This window comes from Haplochromis burtoni, unplaced genomic scaffold, assembly GCF_018398535.1.
Source record: "Haplochromis burtoni strain Fernald_Lab_line unplaced genomic scaffold, NCSU_Asbu1 Contig_15, whole genome shotgun sequence".
In the NCBI taxonomy this organism is placed as follows: domain Eukaryota; kingdom Metazoa; phylum Chordata; class Actinopteri; order Cichliformes; family Cichlidae; genus Haplochromis; species Haplochromis burtoni.
The window spans coordinates 2,827,125-2,848,420 of NW_024582376.1; the positions used below are offsets into that span (position 1 = coordinate 2,827,125).

The 21,296-nt window shown below is 40.0% G+C and overlaps 1 protein-coding gene across 1 annotated transcript in view; it reads left to right on the forward strand.

Annotated features, from left to right (window-relative positions):
* gosr1 (golgi SNAP receptor complex member 1) overlaps window positions 1–17,088 on the forward strand; it is a 27,831-nt gene extending 10,743 nt beyond the window's left edge. Inside the window, exons 7-9 of the mRNA XM_042218132.1 lie at window positions 12,979–13,008; window positions 14,890–14,972; window positions 15,213–17,088. Coding sequence (XP_042074066.1) covers window positions 12,979–13,008; window positions 14,890–14,972; window positions 15,213–15,337 — 238 coding nt within the window. The 3' untranslated portion in view covers window positions 15,338–17,088. The remainder of the gene's footprint in view (window positions 1–12,978; window positions 13,009–14,889; window positions 14,973–15,212) is intronic.
* The last annotated feature ends 4,208 nt before the right edge of the window (window positions 17,089–21,296 follow it).

Sequence of the window (21,296 nt, forward strand, 5' to 3'; positions counted from 1 at the left end):
CACACACACACACACACACACACACACACACACACACACACACACACACACACACACACACACACACACACACACACACACACACACAAACATACCCACACAAAGAAACGAAACACAAATTTACCACAGAGCTATTTACATGGCCAATACATAGCAGTGTGACTGATTAGTATTTGCATTTGTTTCCCATATCAAGTTCTCAAAGGAATAATGCTGCAATTATTCCCTCTCAAAGACCTCTCCATTCATTTTCTAACAGGCTTTACCTGCTCCCACAATGCATGGCTAATATTTATATACTGAAATTGATGTTTATGTAATGACCCTTTAAAATACAGTGTGGTCTAGTTAAATAACTTTAATCGCATAGCATTTTATGGATTTTTTTATGTCTTTGAAATAAAGCAGTTACACTTTTTTACTATATGTTCAGTTAAATATAAATTTGCATTTAAATTAGTAACTAACACGAAGCAACTAGCACGAAGGTCAGTAACGCTCCTGTTTCAACAACATTAAATTGTATTTAACAGGTATCTTAAATGTTAATCTAGCCACCTCCTCCAGCTTGTTTGAGGAAACACCAAGAGATTCCCAGGGCAGCCGAGAGCTATTATCTGTCCAACGTGTCCTGGATATGAATATGAGAAAGCTCATTTCCGCCGCTAGCATCCAGAACCTTATTCTTTTGGTCACTACCCAAGGCTCTTTACAATAGTTGAGGGTAGGGACGTTGGACGACCAGTAAATCGAGACCTTTGCTTTTTCGCTTTGAGTCAATCTCCCACTCCCCTTGCCCATCACTCCTAAACAAGACCTTGAAATATTTAAACTCTTCCGTGGGACAATAACGCATCCCTGACCCGGAGTGGGCACTCCATCTTTTTCTAGCTGACGACCATGGCGTAAAACTTGGAGGTGCTGATTCTCATTCCGTCGCTTCATACTCGGCTGCAAACTGCTCCAGAAAAAATGAACAGAATCTGTGACAAAGGGCAGCACTAGCAAAGTCCAAAACCCACTGGGAACGAGTCTGACTTATTGCTGGCTATGCGGACAAAGCAACAGTTTCTGTGGGATCGAATGGGTCTTAGCAACGGGTCCGACCACGCATACTCCCGAAGCATTTCACACAGAATACTCAGAGGGTATGGCTTCTGCAAGTCCGCAAAACACATGTAGATTGCTTGGGCTACCTCCCATGAACCCTCAATCATTCTCAAGAGTATAAAGAGCTGGTCCAGTGTTCCGTGACCAGGGCAGTTATTTGGGACAAAAACCACATTGTTCCTCCTGTATCCCGAGGTTCGACTAACCAGCTGTTAGTCGAACCTCAGATACTCTACTTTCCAGCACCCTGACATAGCTTTTGGGAGGCTGAGGAGTGTGATCACCCTATAGTTGGAGCACAACCTCTGGTCCCCCTTTTTAAAGATGGGAACAACCACCCCAGTTTGCCAATCAGACCTTTGGCTTATCAAAGATCTTTTACCGTCCAACAAAATTCTTAGTTAAAGTCAGCAGTGCTCCACCCACACTATACACAGTGCAGGTAGACCACCACTTTCCCCTCCTGAGTCGACTGATTGTTTTCCAGAAACCATTCGAGGCAGTCAAAAAGTATTTTTCCATGGCCTCTCCAAACTCCTCCCACAGCCCAGTTTTTGCTTCAGGCACTGCCCGAGATGTGTTCTGCTTGGCCTGTTGGTAACTATCGGCTGCCTCCAAAGTCCTACAGGCTAACCAAGCTAGGTTAGGACTCCCTCTTTAGTTCGATTACGCTCTTCACCTTCAGTGTTGACCATTTGGTTCAGGGGTTACACCCATGCCAGACACCAACTACCTTGCAGCCACAGCTCTGTGTAGCAGGTTCAGCAATGACTCAATGTCCCTAGTCTACCAATGGAATGTTGTCGAAGCTCTGCTGGGAGTGGAAGTGGCCTAGGGTGTACCATATGTCTCTGTGTTTTTTGTTTATTTGTTTGTTTGTTTGTTTTTTGACGGTATGTCTTTATAGCACCTATTTAATGGTACTGATAAACAGTATCAGTAAATTTAATACTGCAGTGAAAGTGTCCATGGCTCCTTCATCTCTGTATTCTGTAGGTCTGTAGTCAGTTTTATTTAATACAGTGCCAAATTACAACAACAGTCACCTCAAGGCGCTTTATGTTGTAAGCTATACCCTACAATAATACAACAAAGAAAACCCCAACAATCATATGACCCCTATGATCAAGCGGTTTGGCGACAGTGAGAAGGACAAACTCCCTTTTAACAGGAAGAAACCTCCAGCAGAACCAGGCTCAGAGAAGACGACCATCTGCCATGACTGGTTGGTGTGCTGTGTCTATTTTTCTCTTTGTCGTCCCCCATTTCTTTTGTGTTGTCCAGAAGGAAATGGAATGCGGTGCTACAAATGCTGTGACTCTTCTATACTGACCTATAGGTGGCAGCAACATGCCAAGATATATAGCAATGTGCAAATAAAGATGAAGAAGAAGAGGACTGCAGGCCAAAAGAAATGGATGTAAATAATTGAGAGGAAGGAAATGGATTAAACACATTTGTTAGAGCTCAAGGATATAATCAAAGGTATTGCTGAGTTAAACAGAATAAAAAATGAGCAGAGGTATTCTAGCGTTCACAAAACACTCAATATTTGATGGTTAATTGGAGTACAATTCAGCCTGTGTAAGTTCAGTGGTTTTCAAGAATCACATAGGTACTGCTGACTGCTGAACTGTATAACATGACATTTCATTACCATGAATTGTTCAGGTGGGAAACATTTGGTCCTAGCATTCATATGGATGCTACTCTAACGCATTACTGCCCATGTTATTGGACACCGAGCAACCCCCTGATGGGGTTGGCGTCCCACAGAGAACAGTGTATCTTACCACACCACAGAAACTGCTCAGTGGATGTATCATACAACCCACATAACACAATGGATGCTTTAACAGCATCCCAGTACCAGACAGTACTCCTGTGACATAATAGCTGGAGATGGCTTCTATTTCGTGGCTGATAAGTGAATATTTAGGTGTGCTCATTTTAGCACATGAGGGAGACAAGTTAATGCTTCAAGTGCTTGAGTGGGTCGAAGAATATTTTGGCTCCAAACATCTTAACTGAATATGTAATATAAATTATTTTAAAATGAAGATTATTTAAAAACACACACACACAGCTAAACATTACCATTTGAGATGCTTTCTCAGCAGTCGGGCTGTTTTGCTTGTCATTTGCATTTGATCAGGATATTGTTAATTAAATTTTGTTATTAAACCACAGCCCATACTATCTATAGGGCTTCCCCTTACCATTGGCATAGATGGGAGGGAAAGTGGATACTGGAGATGAGGATTGAGTTACACTTGATTGATCCTATTAAAGCCATAAAACAGGAAAGGGAAAAGAGAGAAAAGGGATGTAATGTGTTGGTGAGTATCACTGTTATCCACAGATACCCGATAAATATGAGAGATTTGAGTGAAAATCTTACTTTCTTGGCGCAGTCTGTGATGATCTCTTGTCAAAGGTGACTTTTATGGAAAAGTAGCATGAATAATGAGGTTTCTTTTATGTAAAGCTGCATGATCTGTTTTAATTTATTGAACTTTTTTTGCTTCATCATGCTGCCCCAATAATTTAGTGTGGAAAATGTAAGTAGGAGGCCTTGTGTAATGACTGTGTTTGAACCATTTATAAATTGGCAAATGATGGCTTGAGGCTGCCAAACTGGTCAGCTAAGACTAATCAATTTGCAGCCTATAAAACAGCTCTCTTGCAGTTAATCTACAAGCTACTGCAGTGAGTGAAATGCTTGCAAATCTCTATTGATTCTTAAGAGAACCCACTGAAACAAATATCAGTGAGCAACTTTTATTTATTTCATGACTGCACCTTCAAATATGAAGATTCATACCTATGTTTTATCATCTGAGAAGGGGTCCGCTTTACCATAGAAGTGAAAATATAAAGAAAGGAGACAATGTGGCAAGCATCTACAAAAAAAAAATCATACTCTTCCTCCTCACCTCAAGATTCATCACCTGAGCTGAAGTCAAGCCTCTAACACATGAAAATGTGTATAAACATGTTTATGTGTTCTAGATATTGTTGCAATTACTCATTTTCAGCAGCTACGAATGAGCCGGCTTTAACAACAGTAGCTGGTTGTAAGCTATTATGCCAGCTAACGTTAGGCTTCAGTGTCTTAAAAATCACATTTTCTCACTGACAGTTTGACACTCTGCGAATTAACTCTCGTATTTGTTCTCATGTGAGAATATAATTTGAGTCCACTTAAAAAAAAAAAAGTTTCATTAATGCTCGGTAACAGTGGATAACAATAGCTAACAGCGGTGCTAACCGACAGAAAAGTTCATTGTATCCTCAACATCTCACCTCAGTATTGCTGTCCTCAGGAAGAAGTGAGCTTCTCTGACTCCATGACTTGTATCGGATTCTTTTCACAAAGATTTACAGCCTCCTGTAAATGGTTACATAAGCTTGTCATCTGGCATATAAACAGTGGACTGGTTAAATTTTCTTAACCAAATCCAGTTGTTAAGTGATGACGTATAAACCCTGCTTCCAGGTCCAAACTACTCTGCGTTTATTAAGTGATCACTGTTGGCCTCTCTCGGCAGCACATTTTAAAGATTGGTTTTTAAAACCTTACAGTATAACTACAGACCAGCAAATACAACAACATATTAATTAGGGGTGGGGGAAAAAATCGATACTGTGTAGTATCGTGATATTTTGTTTGCTAATAATGTATCGATACAGGGACAGCAGAAATCGATATTTTTATAAAAGTTTTTGTGGACTGGAACATGCTCTGACTTCAGAGCATGTTGATCAGCTCCTTTTTCTGAGCAAGAATCCTGGCATTCCTTCACTGTCCAAATGTGTTTAACTTTTTTTTTTTTTTTTTGGCAGCGATAAACTAAACTTAAGACATGTTTTATTTTAATTAAGTTTAAAACTTTTTTATTTAATGTAAAATTATATTTTGTTTATTTACTTTCAAATTCTTGAGTTGCTGAATGGGCTGCATAGTTTTCATAAATTGCATAGTTCAGAATAGCTATAATTGTACCAGATGGTTGCATTCAGTTAAGTTGGACTAGACTGTAATACAAACCGTTCAGTTTGTCAACAACAAAACTGACTGAAATGAGACAAAGACTGAGTGTGAAACTTTGATATTAGATAAAATGAATATTGATAAAGTTTACCTTTATGTACAGAATCTGAATATCGCAAAATATTTTAAAAAATTGCAATAATATCGTATCGTGCGTTAAGTATTGTGATAATATCGTATCGTGCGTTAAGTATTGTGATAATATCGTATCGTGGGATGTATGGTGATTCCCACCTCTAATATTAATCACTAACCTTGTATTGTGGATGGATTATCTCAGTTGTTCTCCTGACTGAAGTTTGGCCCGTTTACAGCATCCTGCCATGCAATTGCATTTGTCCCTAACCATTGGAAACCCTCACATTAACTTGAATCAAGTGGAAAAAAGTTAGCGTTCATCCTCCAGCTTCACCGTGTTTACAGTATATTATGCTAACCATAACTGTGTAGCTAGCCACCACTTACCACATCATTATATACCAGCTTGCTCAACTTCAGTAACCCTACAAACGTCACTGCTGTTTAGTTTTTTGTCTTTGTTTATGTCAGAAGTGATAGCAGAGCGGTATGTATTAATTTTTTCTGAAATCCCTCAGTCAGAACATGCTATATTATCTTTAGATGGAAACTAGCGAGCCAACTCCCTGCTAACTTCAAACTCCGTTAAACTTCATAAATTCTGTTTTCGTGGATGCCTGGATGTTAAATTTAATTGTTACACCTGGTAGAGCAGCCACACTCATCATTTTATTAAAGATGAAAGAATTTAGACCATTTTTAACTCTCAGTGATGCCACGTTGTCCGTTTGACTGTGGGACCTGAAGCGGAGTTTGGACCCGGAAATGGATAATGACGTCAGACTTAAAGACAGGATGGCAAACCAAATAGTGAAAGACTATTTTTTTGTTTGTTTGTTTATTTGCTTGTTTGTTTGTTTTTTTTTAACACACAAACAGTAGTAGAAACACACCGATTGGCCACAACTATTACTGGGTACAGTCTAAATGTAATGTTTTCGATCTCTCTTGGTTGACTAAAGCTGCAACTATAGCTAGGATTATGTACTTAAATTGGAAGGTGTAAGAAAAAAAACTTGAATGAAGTTGAATCCAGTCTATAATCTACTGACATCTAGTGGTGAGGTTTTATACACTGTAACTTTAAGATAGCTTTCATCAGTTTTCAGTATGTGGTTCTACAGCAGTCAGATGTTTCTACATATTAGAGCTGAAAGCTGTTTTCAGTTTTGTCACTGATACTCATTGCTTTAGCTTTAGTTTATAATAGTCTTTGGCAAGTGTAACTTGATGCCATTTAGTAATTAAAGCTACTATAAATGCTGCTGATCTGTTATTTCGCCTCATCATTGGTTCTTTCTCCATCCTTGTAGATCTGTTTTTCCATTTCTCTTTGCCATAGAGGTTAGCCTTCATAAATAAACAAGAGATAGGGAGGGGTAAGTCCATTAAAAGTTCATGCTGCAACAGCTTTAATGGTAGTGGTCACATAAGGACTTCTAGTTCAAACTCACAAGGAAATCCAATGATGATTCTCTGGATGCTTTTCTTGTCACTCACAAAGTTGAGTTATTAAGCTTTAAGATATGCTCTGAGTCTTTATTTCAGTAAATACTGTCACAACTCATCATTTTGTGTCCATTTAGGCTCTGTAGTCTGCCTGTTTCTAAATGTGTAAGCTCTGTTTGCCAGGCTCATGAGAATTGCATGTGATGCTTTGCTTCAAGTGAAAAAGCATCTAAATATCATCTACATATCAAACAAGACATATTCAAATTGTGCATTTTTATAACAAATAAAAATTTAAAAAGTTAGTGCAGCATAACGAACAAGGGCATCAAATCGCACGATCCATGAGCCACATCCAACAGCTGCAAAGAACCTGCAATTGTGAATGTTTCTGTTTGCTAATCATTAAGGCCAGCATGGTTGCTGAATAATTGTGTACTTTGCTAAGTTACTTAGGTAATTTAGCAAAGTACACAATAGTAATTTGGTGAGAGTTAGGTATTTTACAACTATAGTGCTTAGGCTGTGTGGGTTAGTTATCTTCACAGTTGTCTAGTTAATCAGTTTTCTTTTAACAAGGACAGTTAATTGCCCATTTTAATAATGAAAATACTCAAATAGCCAGGGCTGGTACTTCTAAAACTGTAGTGGCCATGCCAATATCTCTCTTATAATTTTTTTGCAAGGTCTTGATCATGGTGAACTCTTCAGGTTTTCCACCTACAGTGGGGCAAAAAAGTATTTAGTCAGCCACCGATTGTGCAAGTTCCCCCACCTAAAATGATGACAGAGGTCAGTAATTTGCACCAGAGGTACACTTCAACTGTGAGAGACAGAATGTGAAAAAAAAATCCATGAATCCACATGGTAGGATTTGTAAAGAATTTATTCGTAAATCAGGGTGGAAAATAAGTATTTGGTCAATAACAAAAATACAACTCAATACTTTGTAACATAACCTTTGTTGGCAATAACAGAGGTCAAACGTTTACTATAGGTCTTTACCAGGTTTGCACACACAGTAGCTGGTATTTTGGCCCATTCCTCCATGCAGATCTTCTCGAGAGCAGTGATGTTTTGGGGCTGTCGCCGAGCAACACGGACTTTCAACTCCCGCCACAGATTTTCTATGGGGTTGAGGTCTGGAGACTGGCTAGGCCACTCCAGGACTTTCAAATGCTTCTTACGGAGCCACTCCTTTGTTGCCCGGGCGGTGTGTTTTGGATCATTGTCATGTTGGAAGACCCAGCCTCGTTTCATCTTCAAAGTTCTCACTGATGGAAGGAGGTTTTGGCTCAAAATCTCACGATACATGGCCCCATTCATTCTGTCCTTAACACGGATCAGTCGTCCTGTCCCCTTGGCAGAAAAACAGCCCCATAGCATGATGTTTCCACCCCCATGCTTCACAGTAGGTATGGTGTTCTTGGGATGCAACTCAGTATTCTTCTTCCTCCAAACACAACGAGTTGAGTTTATACCAAAAAGTTCTACTTTGGTTTCATCTGACCACATGACATTCTCCCAATCCTCTGCTGTATCATCCATGTGCTCTCTGGCAAACTTCAGACGGGCCTGGACATGCACTGGCTTCAGCAGCGGAACACGTCTGGCACTGCGGGATTTGATTCCCTGCCGTTGTAGTGTGTTACTGATGGTGACCTTTGTTACTTTGGTCCCAGCTCTCTGCAGGTCATTCACCAGGTCCCCCCGTGTGGTTCTGGGATCTTTGCTCACCGTTCTCATGATCATTTTGACCCCACGGGATGAGATCTTGCGTGGAGCCCCAGATCGAGGGAGATTATCAGTGGTCTTGTATGTCTTCCATTTTCTGATGATTGCTCCCACAGTTGATTTTTTCACACCAAGCTGCTTGCCTATTGTAGATTCACTCTTCCCAGTCTGGTGCAGGTCTACAATACTTTTCCTGGTGTCCTTCGAAAGCTCTTTGGTCTTGGCCATGGCGGAGTTTGGAGTCTGACTGTTTGAGGCTGTGGACAGGTGTCTTTTATACAGATGATGAGTTCAAACAGGTGCCATTCATACAGGTAACGAGTGGGGGACAGAAAAGCTTCTTACAGAAGACGTTACAGGTCTGTGAGAGCCAGAGATTTTCCTTGTTTGAGGTGACCAAATACTTATTTTCCACCCTAATTTACGAATAAATTCTTTACAAATCCTACCATGTGGATTCATGGATTTTTTTTTTCACATTCTGTCTCTCACAGTTGAAGTGTACCTCTGGTGCAAATTACTGACCTCTGTCATCATTTTAAGTGGGGGAACTTGCACAATCGGTGGCTGACTAAATACTTTTTTGCCCCACTGTAGCATTTTAAACAGGTGTTCAAAGTCTCTCTGTCACTCTGTCGTCTTCAAGATGCCTGCATTTAGTCTGTCTAGCTTGTTGCCGATTTTTAAGTTTGCATCATGGATACACGGTGAAGTGCTTTCTCGTATTCTTTCTATCACATTACAACTTACCACAGAACTAGTTCAGGACGTTTAGAGATTTAATTATAGATTTACCCAACAAGAGTGTTTGTGGACCAATTTGTGTCAGTTAATTTATGTTTTTTCACACTTTTGTAATGATATGAGGATAATACCACAGCTTATTTTAAATCTATCATCCATATCAACCATATTCACTGACTAGCTCACACAAAACAGTCCATTATGATCTATTTCATATCCATTTCCTTGTGAAAGCAATTTAAACATCAAGATTGTTTACGGTTTGGGAGAGAAGACTCATTTCAGTGAGTTGAAAGTGTTTAGCTGCTTACTGGCATGTTCTGATTTTCCTCTCAGTACTTAATGTTTGTAATGTTTTAGTGGGACTTCTCAGTAGCAAAACGTGTACCATAGCTTCATTGACAAATGATTCTCCTACCAGAAACGCTACATCCAGATGAACAGAATGAACTTTCTGGGATTTCCTTACCAGGATGACTGAGCGTGCACTTTATGTTATCTGTTGGCCCTTCAACTAAACTTTGATGTAAACTTTGGAGGTCATTCAAAGCCCTTCTTTGGATATTGGCTGCGTTTTCTTCTTTTCTCTGTCAGGACGATCCCATGCTGCATCAATTATGTTGTGGTACAGGCTCTGGGGAGGCACACCATGCTGACATAGGCCAGGTTTTTGGCTAAGAGCTCTTTGGGAATCATCGTGTTGATGCAAAATACAATGTTGTGTGTATCAAACTTTGTTATCTTTGGCATTTTTCATAGACTGAGCTGAACAAATGATGTGTATTTGCAACAAGCTGCTAGAAACAAAGTGCTTTGCTAAGTCGACTGTTATGTGTATACACAATACTGATTCATATTAGGTTTGTTAGGTGCTTTTTTTCAGTTGAGTGGCTTAAAAGACAAAAAAAAACCCTTCCTCTGAAAAGGGTGAGGTACAAGGATTTGACTGAAGATGAGTGAAAAAGCAGCCAAACAGAAACTATGAAAGACATTCAGAAAGCCTAAAGGACTATTGGCTTGAGACAACTTTAAAGGACTTTTGGGCAGTACTGTTTTAATCCTTGTAGCCATGATTTTGCAATGCATGTAGTATTTTTTTTTTTTAACATACTGTTCAGATGAAACCAAAGTGTACATAATTGTCAATAAGCATTCTGTCTGTGTGATCATTTGTTTGTGAATCGCAGCAGATCATATGGACAGTATGGGTTGATTCATCAAAATGGAAAGGGCAATTAGCTGGAAGCTAATGAGTGACTTAATGACGGCAGGAAAACAACTGACCAAGGGAAACAGAAAGAACTCCACTCAAAGCTGAAACCACAGAAATTCTAATATACATAAATGGCACAATCAAGCTCACCACTATAGCTGCAAAATGATTATGGAGGATATAAAGCATAAATCTTTTGCCACATCTCATCTCTGCACATAAAAACTCCATAAATCAAGGCGGATCCCGAGCTTTCTCTTTTTCCTCTTCAGCTCATTATTTATCAGCAGAACACTGTCAGGTGAAGGACAGTTAAAGGCTTCGTTTTTTTGTCGCACCTCCTTCCATCTTTTAAGCAGTCTCTGTCCATATTGCATTCTTAAGTTCTTCTTCTTCTTTTTTGGCCTCTTTCAGACATACAGTGTTTGTTCGCACCAATTAATTTAATATTTTATTAACCAAATACTTATTTCAAGTTTTTATATATAGTTTTTTACATACAATATATATATATATATATATATATATATATATATATATATATATATATATATATTATTATATATATATATATATATATATATATATATATATATATATAATAATCTGACAATAAATATATATATAATAAAAATAATTTCTGGTCTTTTTCTAATGCTATAAAGTCTTATTCCTACTGCATAATTGCCTAATTGCAGTCTTCTTCAGTCCACCCACCAGCTCCCACAATACATTTATTAAGTGAAAAGGTAACTGGCATCTAACTCATAATGAAGTTAGATGCCAGTTATCATTTCACCTCCTGTAACTGATTTCATTCAGTCAGACAAATGCAGTTACGATCTTACAAACTACTGCCAAAAAAAGCAGGTTGGTGCCAGTGTGGGCAGCTGTGATCCAAGAACAGAAGGATGCACAGCCCACATTGTGAATATGCATTATAGTCCAATTGGTCCTGCCCACTCGCTGTCTAGAAGACAAAAAGTTAAATAAGACATATTACCTTTCAATACCACAGATAGTAGGGAGCTCTAGTGAAAAAAAGGTCCCTTGTTATGTCTGGGCTTGGCTTTCTTTACCACCTTTCCTGTAAACACTCACTGCAAAGCAAAATAAAAGTCAGCTGGAGCAGAAAATAGTTCTATCAAGTTACAGATGAAGAAATGGACTGCTAATTGGTACCCAGTAGTAGTTTATCAAAACTGAAGCACAGATATCTGAGACTGACTTGACCTCGCAGCAAACCATAATATTATTCAAATAAAAGCGCTCTAAAAGTTTATGATGCAGATGCATGCGTGCACACACACACAAACACAAACTGTGCATTTTCCTTTTTATTCTGAGTAAACTGATATGTTTCGTAGGTCATTATTTTGATTTGCTGTGGTACAAGACAACAGAGTGATATTCACAGGTGGGCAGACTTGAACGGGAGGTTTGCCCACAGGGAGCATAAATAAAAGTTATAAGATAACTGACTATCCACTAGTCAAAGAAAAATTGGCAGATTAGTCAGCTACCAAAATAGTCTTTAGTTGCCCTAATTGCTAGTAACCTAGAGGAACTACAGTTTTTGCCACATTTTCCAGCTCTTGGTGGTTTCCTCTCATGTTTGCCCATCAAGAGAGAGAATGACAGAATCACAAAAACTGTGATGCAATCAGGAAGATCTCGCATCTTGCAAGTGAGGTATAAATCTTTTAGCGCCTTCTCTTACTTCATCTCAACATTGTTAAGAGCTTAACGGAAACCACACATTGAGCATGCAGGTGGAGGATGTGGAGCTGCTGAATGGAAGATGAATGACTGTTGAACTATGAAATACAATCCCTGCAGTTTTGTTTGTTTGGTTGACTTTAGTTCTCTGGAACATTATCCAAATTGATTCCAATTAGAAGATAAACCGCTGAAAGCTTTTTTGCTTATGAGCAACCTGAGACACAAAACAAGTGTTACAGCATAAGAGGTTTGTGTGGGATTAGGAGTGTAGCAGTGCCTTCCACTTTCCCCTCTTTTATGCAGTGATGCAGAACGTTAACCTCCGGGCATCTGAGTTGATTTATCCATGAGGGGAAAATGAACAAAACAAATAAAAAAGAGAAAAAAAAAGACTAATGCCTTTTTGGTGCAACTCAGTCACTGCTATATGGGCCAAATATAATGGTGTTGTCGCCCTTGCAAACATCAACGGACCCGTTGCAGTTGGCGCACGAGTGTACAATTTGCTGGCGTTTGCTCCCATTTTAATGATAAATCAGTACAGAAGCTGAGAGACTCACAGATTGTACAGGAGGAGATCTTAAAAGACACTCAAAACTGTGCAAGTTTTGTTGTGTTTTTTAATTTAACAGAATCTACCACAGCTCTTTCTTTTTTTTTTTTTTTTTTTTTTAAAAAGTGAAAAAGTATATCAGTCTTCCAACAGCTTGACCAGACCAAACCATACTGTAGCATGGCCTTTGGTTTTGTGTCAGGAAGTATACAAATTCTGCCAAATCAAGCATGCAGATTCCTTGTTTATTCTGCAGTGCTTGTATCAATATCTAACCAGTGCCCTTCCCCTGCGTTTTTCTCTCCTTCTCACTGTCTATAGCTCAGATCGACTGATGGATGACACAATAAGGTAAGCCCTTCTTTCCCTTATTCATCTGTGTCTGGTTCTTACAAAGATTTCTTCTTGTTTGTTGTTGCTAAGTATGTGCTCACAGAGCATTGTTGCTTTGCATTGATTTTCCCCTTTATAATGTGGCTGGCTCTTTTCAATATAATTTAAAGTCTCTTAAGATGAGTATTGTTCTGGTTTCTGGCTATAGTTAAAAAATGGGTTTAAAAATTACAGTTCTCTCAGGTGTGACAGATAACACGTTATCTTCTTAAATATAATGAACTGTAGTTTACAGGCTATCCTTTTAAAAAGTTTTGTAGATGTAGTTAGTTTAATCTTAATGACCTCAGTCCAAGGAGAAGAGGCACTGTTTGCTGCACATATTGCATTAAGAGGCACTATCATAATTTGTGATCTGGGGTTTTATTCAACAGTTTGCTGGACAGTTTAACATTCCTCGTTTAGGTCACCAAAAACAAAAACTGACTGATCAGAGTGCACTTCTGTCCTCCAGCTCTGATTCTCATGAGCCGGTTAATACTGACTAGTTGAGGTTGCTGGTGTCAGCAAAGTGATTCTTCCTGACTGAGGAGAACCTGATCCCCAAAACACAGCTCCAGGCCAAGACTGCAGATTGTCCCCTCAGCAACCTCCAAACCACAGGAGATGCTAAGACCCCACCCACCTGTGCTCACACATCACACGCACAACACGTTCAGACGAACACAGTGGTCATAGTCTCTCAGTGCTCAGTCGAAACACACACACACACACACACACACACACACACACACACACACACACACACACACACACACACACACACACACACACACACACACAGCTCATCATGTTTACCAGCCAAAAGAGTAAACAACTGGTGATTTCATTTACTTTGTTTTCACCGGCATCCTCTGGGGATCTTTTACTCTGAGATGGGAGGAATTGGTCCCCTATGACTAGTTCTGTTTGTCACCAGTCTGAATACTAGCATAATCCTACATGTAGTGAAAATTTAGAATAATTGAACATTTTTTGCTCGAATCAAAAATTTTCCTTTCTATAATATGACATATGTTCAAATAGTATATTATTCATTGTGTCGTATATAAGGGGCGTTAAACGGGTCTAAAAGCTTTTATAATTGGCTGATGTCACATCATCTTTAAACCGATTAAATGATGCTTCTCAGCATGTCATGTCTTTTTAAAGTAACTTCTCTCCTTGCATAAGCAAACCAGTACCACTCGCAGCCACTGCTGCTGGCATCTAGCCATTAGTTATTGTTTATAGAACCTGTTTGTGGATCTTTTTTGGTACAGCTGTGGAGAGGTTACTGTAAGAGAAATAAATGATTATTAGGGATTAGTTCTTACAACTAAAAGTTGAACAAAGTGCTTGAAGGTGGGCTCTGAAGCTTGTATTGATTATTTTGTGTAACATAGAGCCTGAAACTTTTCCTGCCAACTGCTCAGCTGCACTTTGCTGCTCTGAAGATTCCTGAGGCCCAAGTTTTAGAACAAGAAGCACAATACCACAGCACATCTGTACTGCCCTTATAGGTGCCTAACCATCTCATAAAGATACTGCATGTAGGAGGGAGGAATAGTGTTTGAATGAGCAGGAATGATCACAATTTTAGGTTTTACCCTTTAAATCCTTTTCTGTAGTTTTGGTTTACAAAAAAAAGGTTTAGAAACAGTACTGAATGACACAGGGGATTTACAGCACCACGATGTTTGGTGGAGACAACCAAAGTAAAAAAGAAAAGATAAAAATTACATTTTCTAACTCGCCTACAGTCAGAGGTACTTTTCCATTACTAATAAAGAGCAAAGACATGAAGGATTGTCACTTTTCTCTACTCATCTGTTTTGCTACATCTTTCTTTTTCTTCAGCATTGCTATGGCGACCAAGGAGAACGTAACCTTCCAAAGGGGCATGCTGAAATCCATACAGAGCAAGGTCAATACTCTGGCCAGTATCCTTTATGTTGCACATGTGCAGTGTTGTATGCGGGGAACCAAATGGCCTCCTTTAAAGTTATCTTTAAAGGATTTCTAGACTGAAATCAGTATAGGACTTTCAAAAATTAGCGCTCACATATTTGATAGAAAATGGTCTTTCTTATTAGGATTTATAGAAATGTAGCCAGTAATAGTGTTACTGAGGTTACTATATCCCATATTTGTGTATTTTTCCTTAATTTACACTCTTTCAGACCGTTTCCCAGCTATCAACAACCTCATTCAGCGAATCAACCTGCGAAAGAGAAGGGACTCTCTGATCCTTGGCGCGGTGATTGGCGTTTGCACCATTCTCCTCCTGCTCTATGCCTTCCACTGAAACTCAGTCTTTAAAGAGGCAGGATTCATCTGCTCTTTGTAGCATGGAAACTCTCTGGGGGCTGAGCTGAGTGATTGGAGGACCCTGGAGGTTCCCGAGCAGAAGGACATTAAGTTGGTCCAGTTTTGGGACAGGAGCAAATTTTGGCCAACATTTTCTACTGAACCTGTATTTAGCAGCGGGGACAGATGGCGGGTTGGTGGTTGGGTGTTTTCTGCCAACAAGAGAACGAAGACCAAAACTACAAATAAGACTAGATAAAAAATATATATTGATAGATCACCTTGAGAGCAATTCTGTACCACTGAAAGTGTAAAGAGACTGAGATTGTGTGATGGATTTATTATTATTATTTTCACAGGTAAAGGATTTTAAGCTGAATGGTTGTTTTTAATTGGTGGAGTGGGATGGATAGTTAATTGTGGGCTGTACAATGTGAATTAATAAATTATTCATATCAGTATGTACAACAAAGTGTGTGACACTAGAAGATGCTCATTTAGAACATTTTTGAAACTCTATTATTTGAAACTTCATCAACATTTCTGCATAAATGTAATGCCACCACAAGGCTCCAATAATAATAATAATAATAATAATAATAATAACAACAATTAATAATAATTAATAATAATCTGTTACATTTTATGTGTTTTACTCGTGGAAAGTGGATTTATAAAGTTAATGACAGGTGGGAGAGAGATTCAAGAAAGTGATATTGAGGTTCAAAGGCAGAGCCATCGTTTGTATCTTACATTTTTACATTCAGACGTTCTGAGCAAAAGTGTTAAGCCACCCCACATTTCTTCGTTTTTGTTTGAAAATGGGAAATATGTGCAGCAGTTTTTTTGAAACATTTATAAGCCTGCGTTAACATACAGTTCATAAGGCAAAAAAAAGGAGTTTGTACAGTTCTAATAAGCTTGAAAGTCAATATTTCGTGGGACCAGCTTTCTTGTAATTTCTTTTGTCTTCAGCAAAAGTTCTCCAGATTTCTTGATAGACGTTCAAAACTCTTCTTTGGATATTCGATGCCTTTTGTTCTTTGGCAGAGTGTTTGGGATCAATGTCATGCTAAAAAGGCTGATGGAACTGCATGGTGGATCAGTCTGATGATACTTTTGCAAATACAGCCCCAAAACACGATGATTTGAATAAAAACCTGTGTAATGTTGCCTTTCCTCCCTGTTTCTCTACCTTGCACTGAGACCATTTCTGATGAGACTTCAGTGAACAGTAGACGGACAGAAAATTAGTGAAGAAGAAGCCAATATCCAAATAAAACCTTTGAAAGACCTTCAGGAAGACAAAAGCACTATTGCGCAAGAACGCGTTAATAAAGTCAAGAAAGACTGGCTCAGTGGAAGCAAAATATAAAGAAATGAGGGGTGGCTCAAGACTTTTGGACAGCACTGTCAATAAATTAACTCACAGGTTAATCAGGAGCCATTACTTGTTAAAATAAGGCATTTTTAGTATGAGGCAGTCATGGCATAGAATGAAAACAATCATTACTTGCACACATCCACATTAATATATACATTTCAGTTACTTCTTACTGTAATCTTTTAAACTTGTGTTAAAGTTTTTGTAACTTGCTTGATCGTCTAAGTTCAGTCCTAAATCATTGAATATAAGAAAGCATTAAATAAATGGTAGCTTTTCTCTTTTGGGACAGTTGATCCACATGCTTGCCTGATTGGCTGTTTTCAAAGCCATGCAAAATAAAGTATCTTTTAAGAAGAAAAAAACTGGTGAAATATATTCAGTCACAAACCTTTTTATAGTGCACTGCTTCAAGGTTTCCATAGCAGAAAAATGAAAGCAGGGCTTGATGACCAGCCTCTGGTGGAGTTAAACGTTTTGCACATTTCACAGTGTACCTGGCAGACCTGAGCCTGACTGACTGCGTCTGGTTTGAATCCACTTGGAACTCAAAGAGGCATTAGAGGAGCTGAATCCTTCAGCTGAGAAGGGAATGACGGCAGACAGGCTTCGACTCATTCGATTAAAGTCTTAGTTTGTTGGTGCCGGTGCTGGAATGTGAAAGCAAAGCAGCTGTGTGAGAAACATCAATGCGCTTTTCTCTCACTGCTTCAGGCTGTCAGTTGACTGTAATCCAATACAAAAATGTCCACAACAGTGGAGTGATGAGAGAGCCTTTGGTTTCTTGTCCTCATCCCCTCTGTTTGATGCCTTCCTCACAAAGAAAACACTGGGAGTATATATATATATATATATATATATATATATATATATTATATATATATATAAAATATGGTCTGTATCCTGATTGGGCGTTATGACAGGAATAGCCTTTTCTTCATACTACAGCAGTCAGAAAAAATTGCCACCTGCCCATTAATATCTTACGTCCTTTAAGGGGGAAATCCTGCGCTGAAGTCTAAGTATAGCTGAGAAGTGTGTACGTGCTGTTGGAGGACTGCAGAGGTGCAACTCCTGAATGTTTTAGCCACTCAACTAAGTGCTAGATTCTCTCAGAAGAGTCTTGCTACAGTAACTTCTGGCTAGCAAATTTCCTTATTAGAAGGAGCTAAGGTGTAAAGACAGAAATCTTGTCTTTTTTTGTGAACAAAGTGAATATTTAAAAAGCAGTTTAAGCATTTGAAACTAAGCCAGGCCTTTATTTGTGAGCGTGTGTGGTTGAAGAGAGCCATAAAATGTTTACCCCCCCCCCCACACACACGCACACAAATTCTCTCCTACTCTACAGTCTGTAGCTGTGGTGACCATGATAAATGGTGTTTGTGTTCCTGAAGTCGAAGTGTGTATGCCCTATGTACAGGGCTTAGATACAATAAAAGCAACAACAGCTGTGCAATCCAATACAGGACTGCAGACAACAGCACCAGTGCAGAGTTGAATCAATATCTTCTTCTGTCAGTCTCAATGAAGACTGAACAATACACAAATATTACATTCACAAATGTACCACAGTGGATTTTTTTTCTTCTCTGTGGGAAAAGCCTTTTTTTTTTTTCTTTCTTTCTTTAGACGCCAGTCATAAGAAAAACACAGATGGTCACAGACATGCAAGAAAGTTGGGTGATTCAAAAAATTTAGTTTCATAGTCAGGCTGCCTGAATTTGGCTGTTGACTGACTGACCTCTAGTGCCACCACTAAAATTAAGCTTTTAAAGAAAATGCATTGATAATTAGTAGATAAATGGAATATGTTTTGGCTGTAAACGTCAAATTCTTGCCAGAATACAATAATAAAAGTGCCCCTTCTAAAACAATCACTGAGCAGATTTAAAAATCTGACCGGTATCCATGGCAACGGACCGGTAACCACGGCAACGGGCCGGTAGCCATGGCAACGGGCCGGTAACCATGGCAACAGGCTGGTAACCATGGCGATGCATGTAATCGCATGGCAACGTGTCGGTAACCATGGCAATGGGCCGCCAACCATGGCAACGGACCGGTAACAATGGCAACGGGCTGGTAACCATGGCAATGCGTCGGTAACCATGGCAATGCGTCGGTAACCATGGCAACGCATGTAAACCATGCCATTGGGCCGGTAACCATGGCAACAGGCCGGTAACATGGCAACGGGCCGGTAACGATGGCAACACGTTGGTAACCATGGCAACGCGTCGGTAATCATGGCAACAGGCTGGTAACCATGGCTACACATGTAAACGCATGGCAATGCGTTGGTAACCACGGCAACGGGCCGTAACCACGGCAACACATGTAAACCATGCCATTGGGCCGGTAACCATGGCAATGGGCCGGTAACCATGGCAACGCATGTAAACCATGCCATTGGGCCGGTAACCATGGCAACGGGCCGGTAACCATGGCAACGCATGTAAACGATGCAACGTGGTAACCATGGCAACGCGTCGGTAACCATGGCAATGGACCGGTAACCATGGCAACGCATGTAAGCATGTAAACGCATGCCAACCGGCAACGGCCGTAACCATGGCAACGGGCCGGTGCATTGGCACCTAACCATGGCAATGGACCGGTAACCATGGCAACGGACCGGTAACCATGGCGATGCATGTAAACGGATCGGTAACCATGGCGACGCATGTAAACAGGCCGATGACCATGGCGACGCATGTAAACGCATGCCAACGGATCGGTAACCATGGCAATGCATGTAAACGCATGCCAACTTACTGGTAACCATGGCAATGCACAAACAAGGGCAGTTAAGCTAAGTTCAAGTCAGCAGACAACGGAGCTAACTAGCAGCAGCTAGCTAGCCCAACTCAGCAGAGGTGTTCTCAGCGAGGTGAAGAGCGTAAGAACTGAGGGATGACTGTGATGACAGCGGCTATATGTGCAGGCGGGGCCGTGCGCGTGTCATCACACGTCATCTGCCTTAAAGGCGTGAATAAAGGTTTCTTCAGCCAGGACACGCGAGGGCGTGATATCCCATACTTATGTGTTGTACCGAGTGAATCGACTGAAAGGGAACCGTTTACACTCTGCTATCCCAGTATGAGTTCTTTGCAAAAAAAAGAAAGAAAGAGAAAACAGTGTACGGTTATGCAGTTTATGTGTGTATATTGTGAATTCTGTAGAAAGGAATGCTGTGTGTGTGTGAGGTGTGTGTGTGTGTGTGTGTGTGTGTGTGTGTGTGTGTGTGTTTTGTGTTTGTGTGTGTGAGAGACTCCAGCAAGAGGAGAGCTCAATTAGCATCCGCCCTCGTTAGCACTCGCGCTTTCATTTGAGGCCCAATCCCGCTGGTTTAATGGCCACGACGCCTCTCCCTTTCCACTGCATTCTTTCCAAATCACTTCCACCACCAGCAGGAAAAGACAAGCACTGCAAACAACACACCTACACACACACACACACACACACACACACACACACACACAGAAACAAACACACAGGAATAGTTGTCTGAGTGTTTCAGCATGTGAGCGTCCATAATAACAACGGTACCAGACATAGGCTGTGTTTGTCTTTGTAGGGGGTAATGAGTGTGTGTTTGCTTGTTGACAGTGTATTTACACTCACTGAGAGAGAAAGCAGGAAGGATCAGAGGCTTTTATGTGCTGAATGGGTGGTTTTTCTTTGTTTTGGACTGCAGGTTAACCTGCAGCATCTTGAGCAGTGTTGGCCAACAATTATGTACAATCTGTGGCGCATACTGTGTGTTCTGAAGCAGCTTGTGGATTTCACACTTTGGTTCTATTTGTACTTTTTTTCTGATTCATGTGCTTCATGATGCTTTCGCAACTCTGTGAGATTCTGCGATGTTTTTCTTTTTATTGTTGTAACATTGATTTTAAATCTAGGCGATGTGAGAAGCGTGTAGATCAACCTTTTTAGATCAACCCCAACCTTTTTTGCACCACGAACCGGTTTGTGCCCGACAATATTTTCACGGACCAGCCTTTAAGGTGCCGCGGATGAATACAACAAAATAAAACTAGTACCGGTACCGAAAAAAAGAAGATTTATTCATAGCACACATGAAAAGACCCAGGAAAACAGAGTTAACGAAATAACTGCTTATTTAAGCAGTTATTTAACAAACGCAGGCAGACAAGGAAAATCTGAACTTGAGCTCTTTTATCTTCATTCAGTTGTCATCAGTTTCACACTGTACGTGTCTGTGTGTGTGTGTATATATACATCAATAGTGAATCTGTTCACATTGACAGACAGTAGGATGATTGTGAAAGGGTTTGGGAAGTTGGATCTGCTGAAGTCTCTGCATACAAAGTCTTGCTGCCCTACTGCAGTGATGACATGCATGTGTGTAGTGTTTGTGTGACCGAAACACAACTCCTTCCAAAAACGTGTGTGAGCTCGACACCTCCTGTGGTCCTCACCATGTAGGCAAACTGGGGTCTGACCCATAAAGGTCTAAGTAACAAATGGCCTGTATTTGTATAGCGCTTTACTTAGTCCCTAAGGACCCCAAAGTGCTTTACACTACATTCAGTCATTCACACACTGG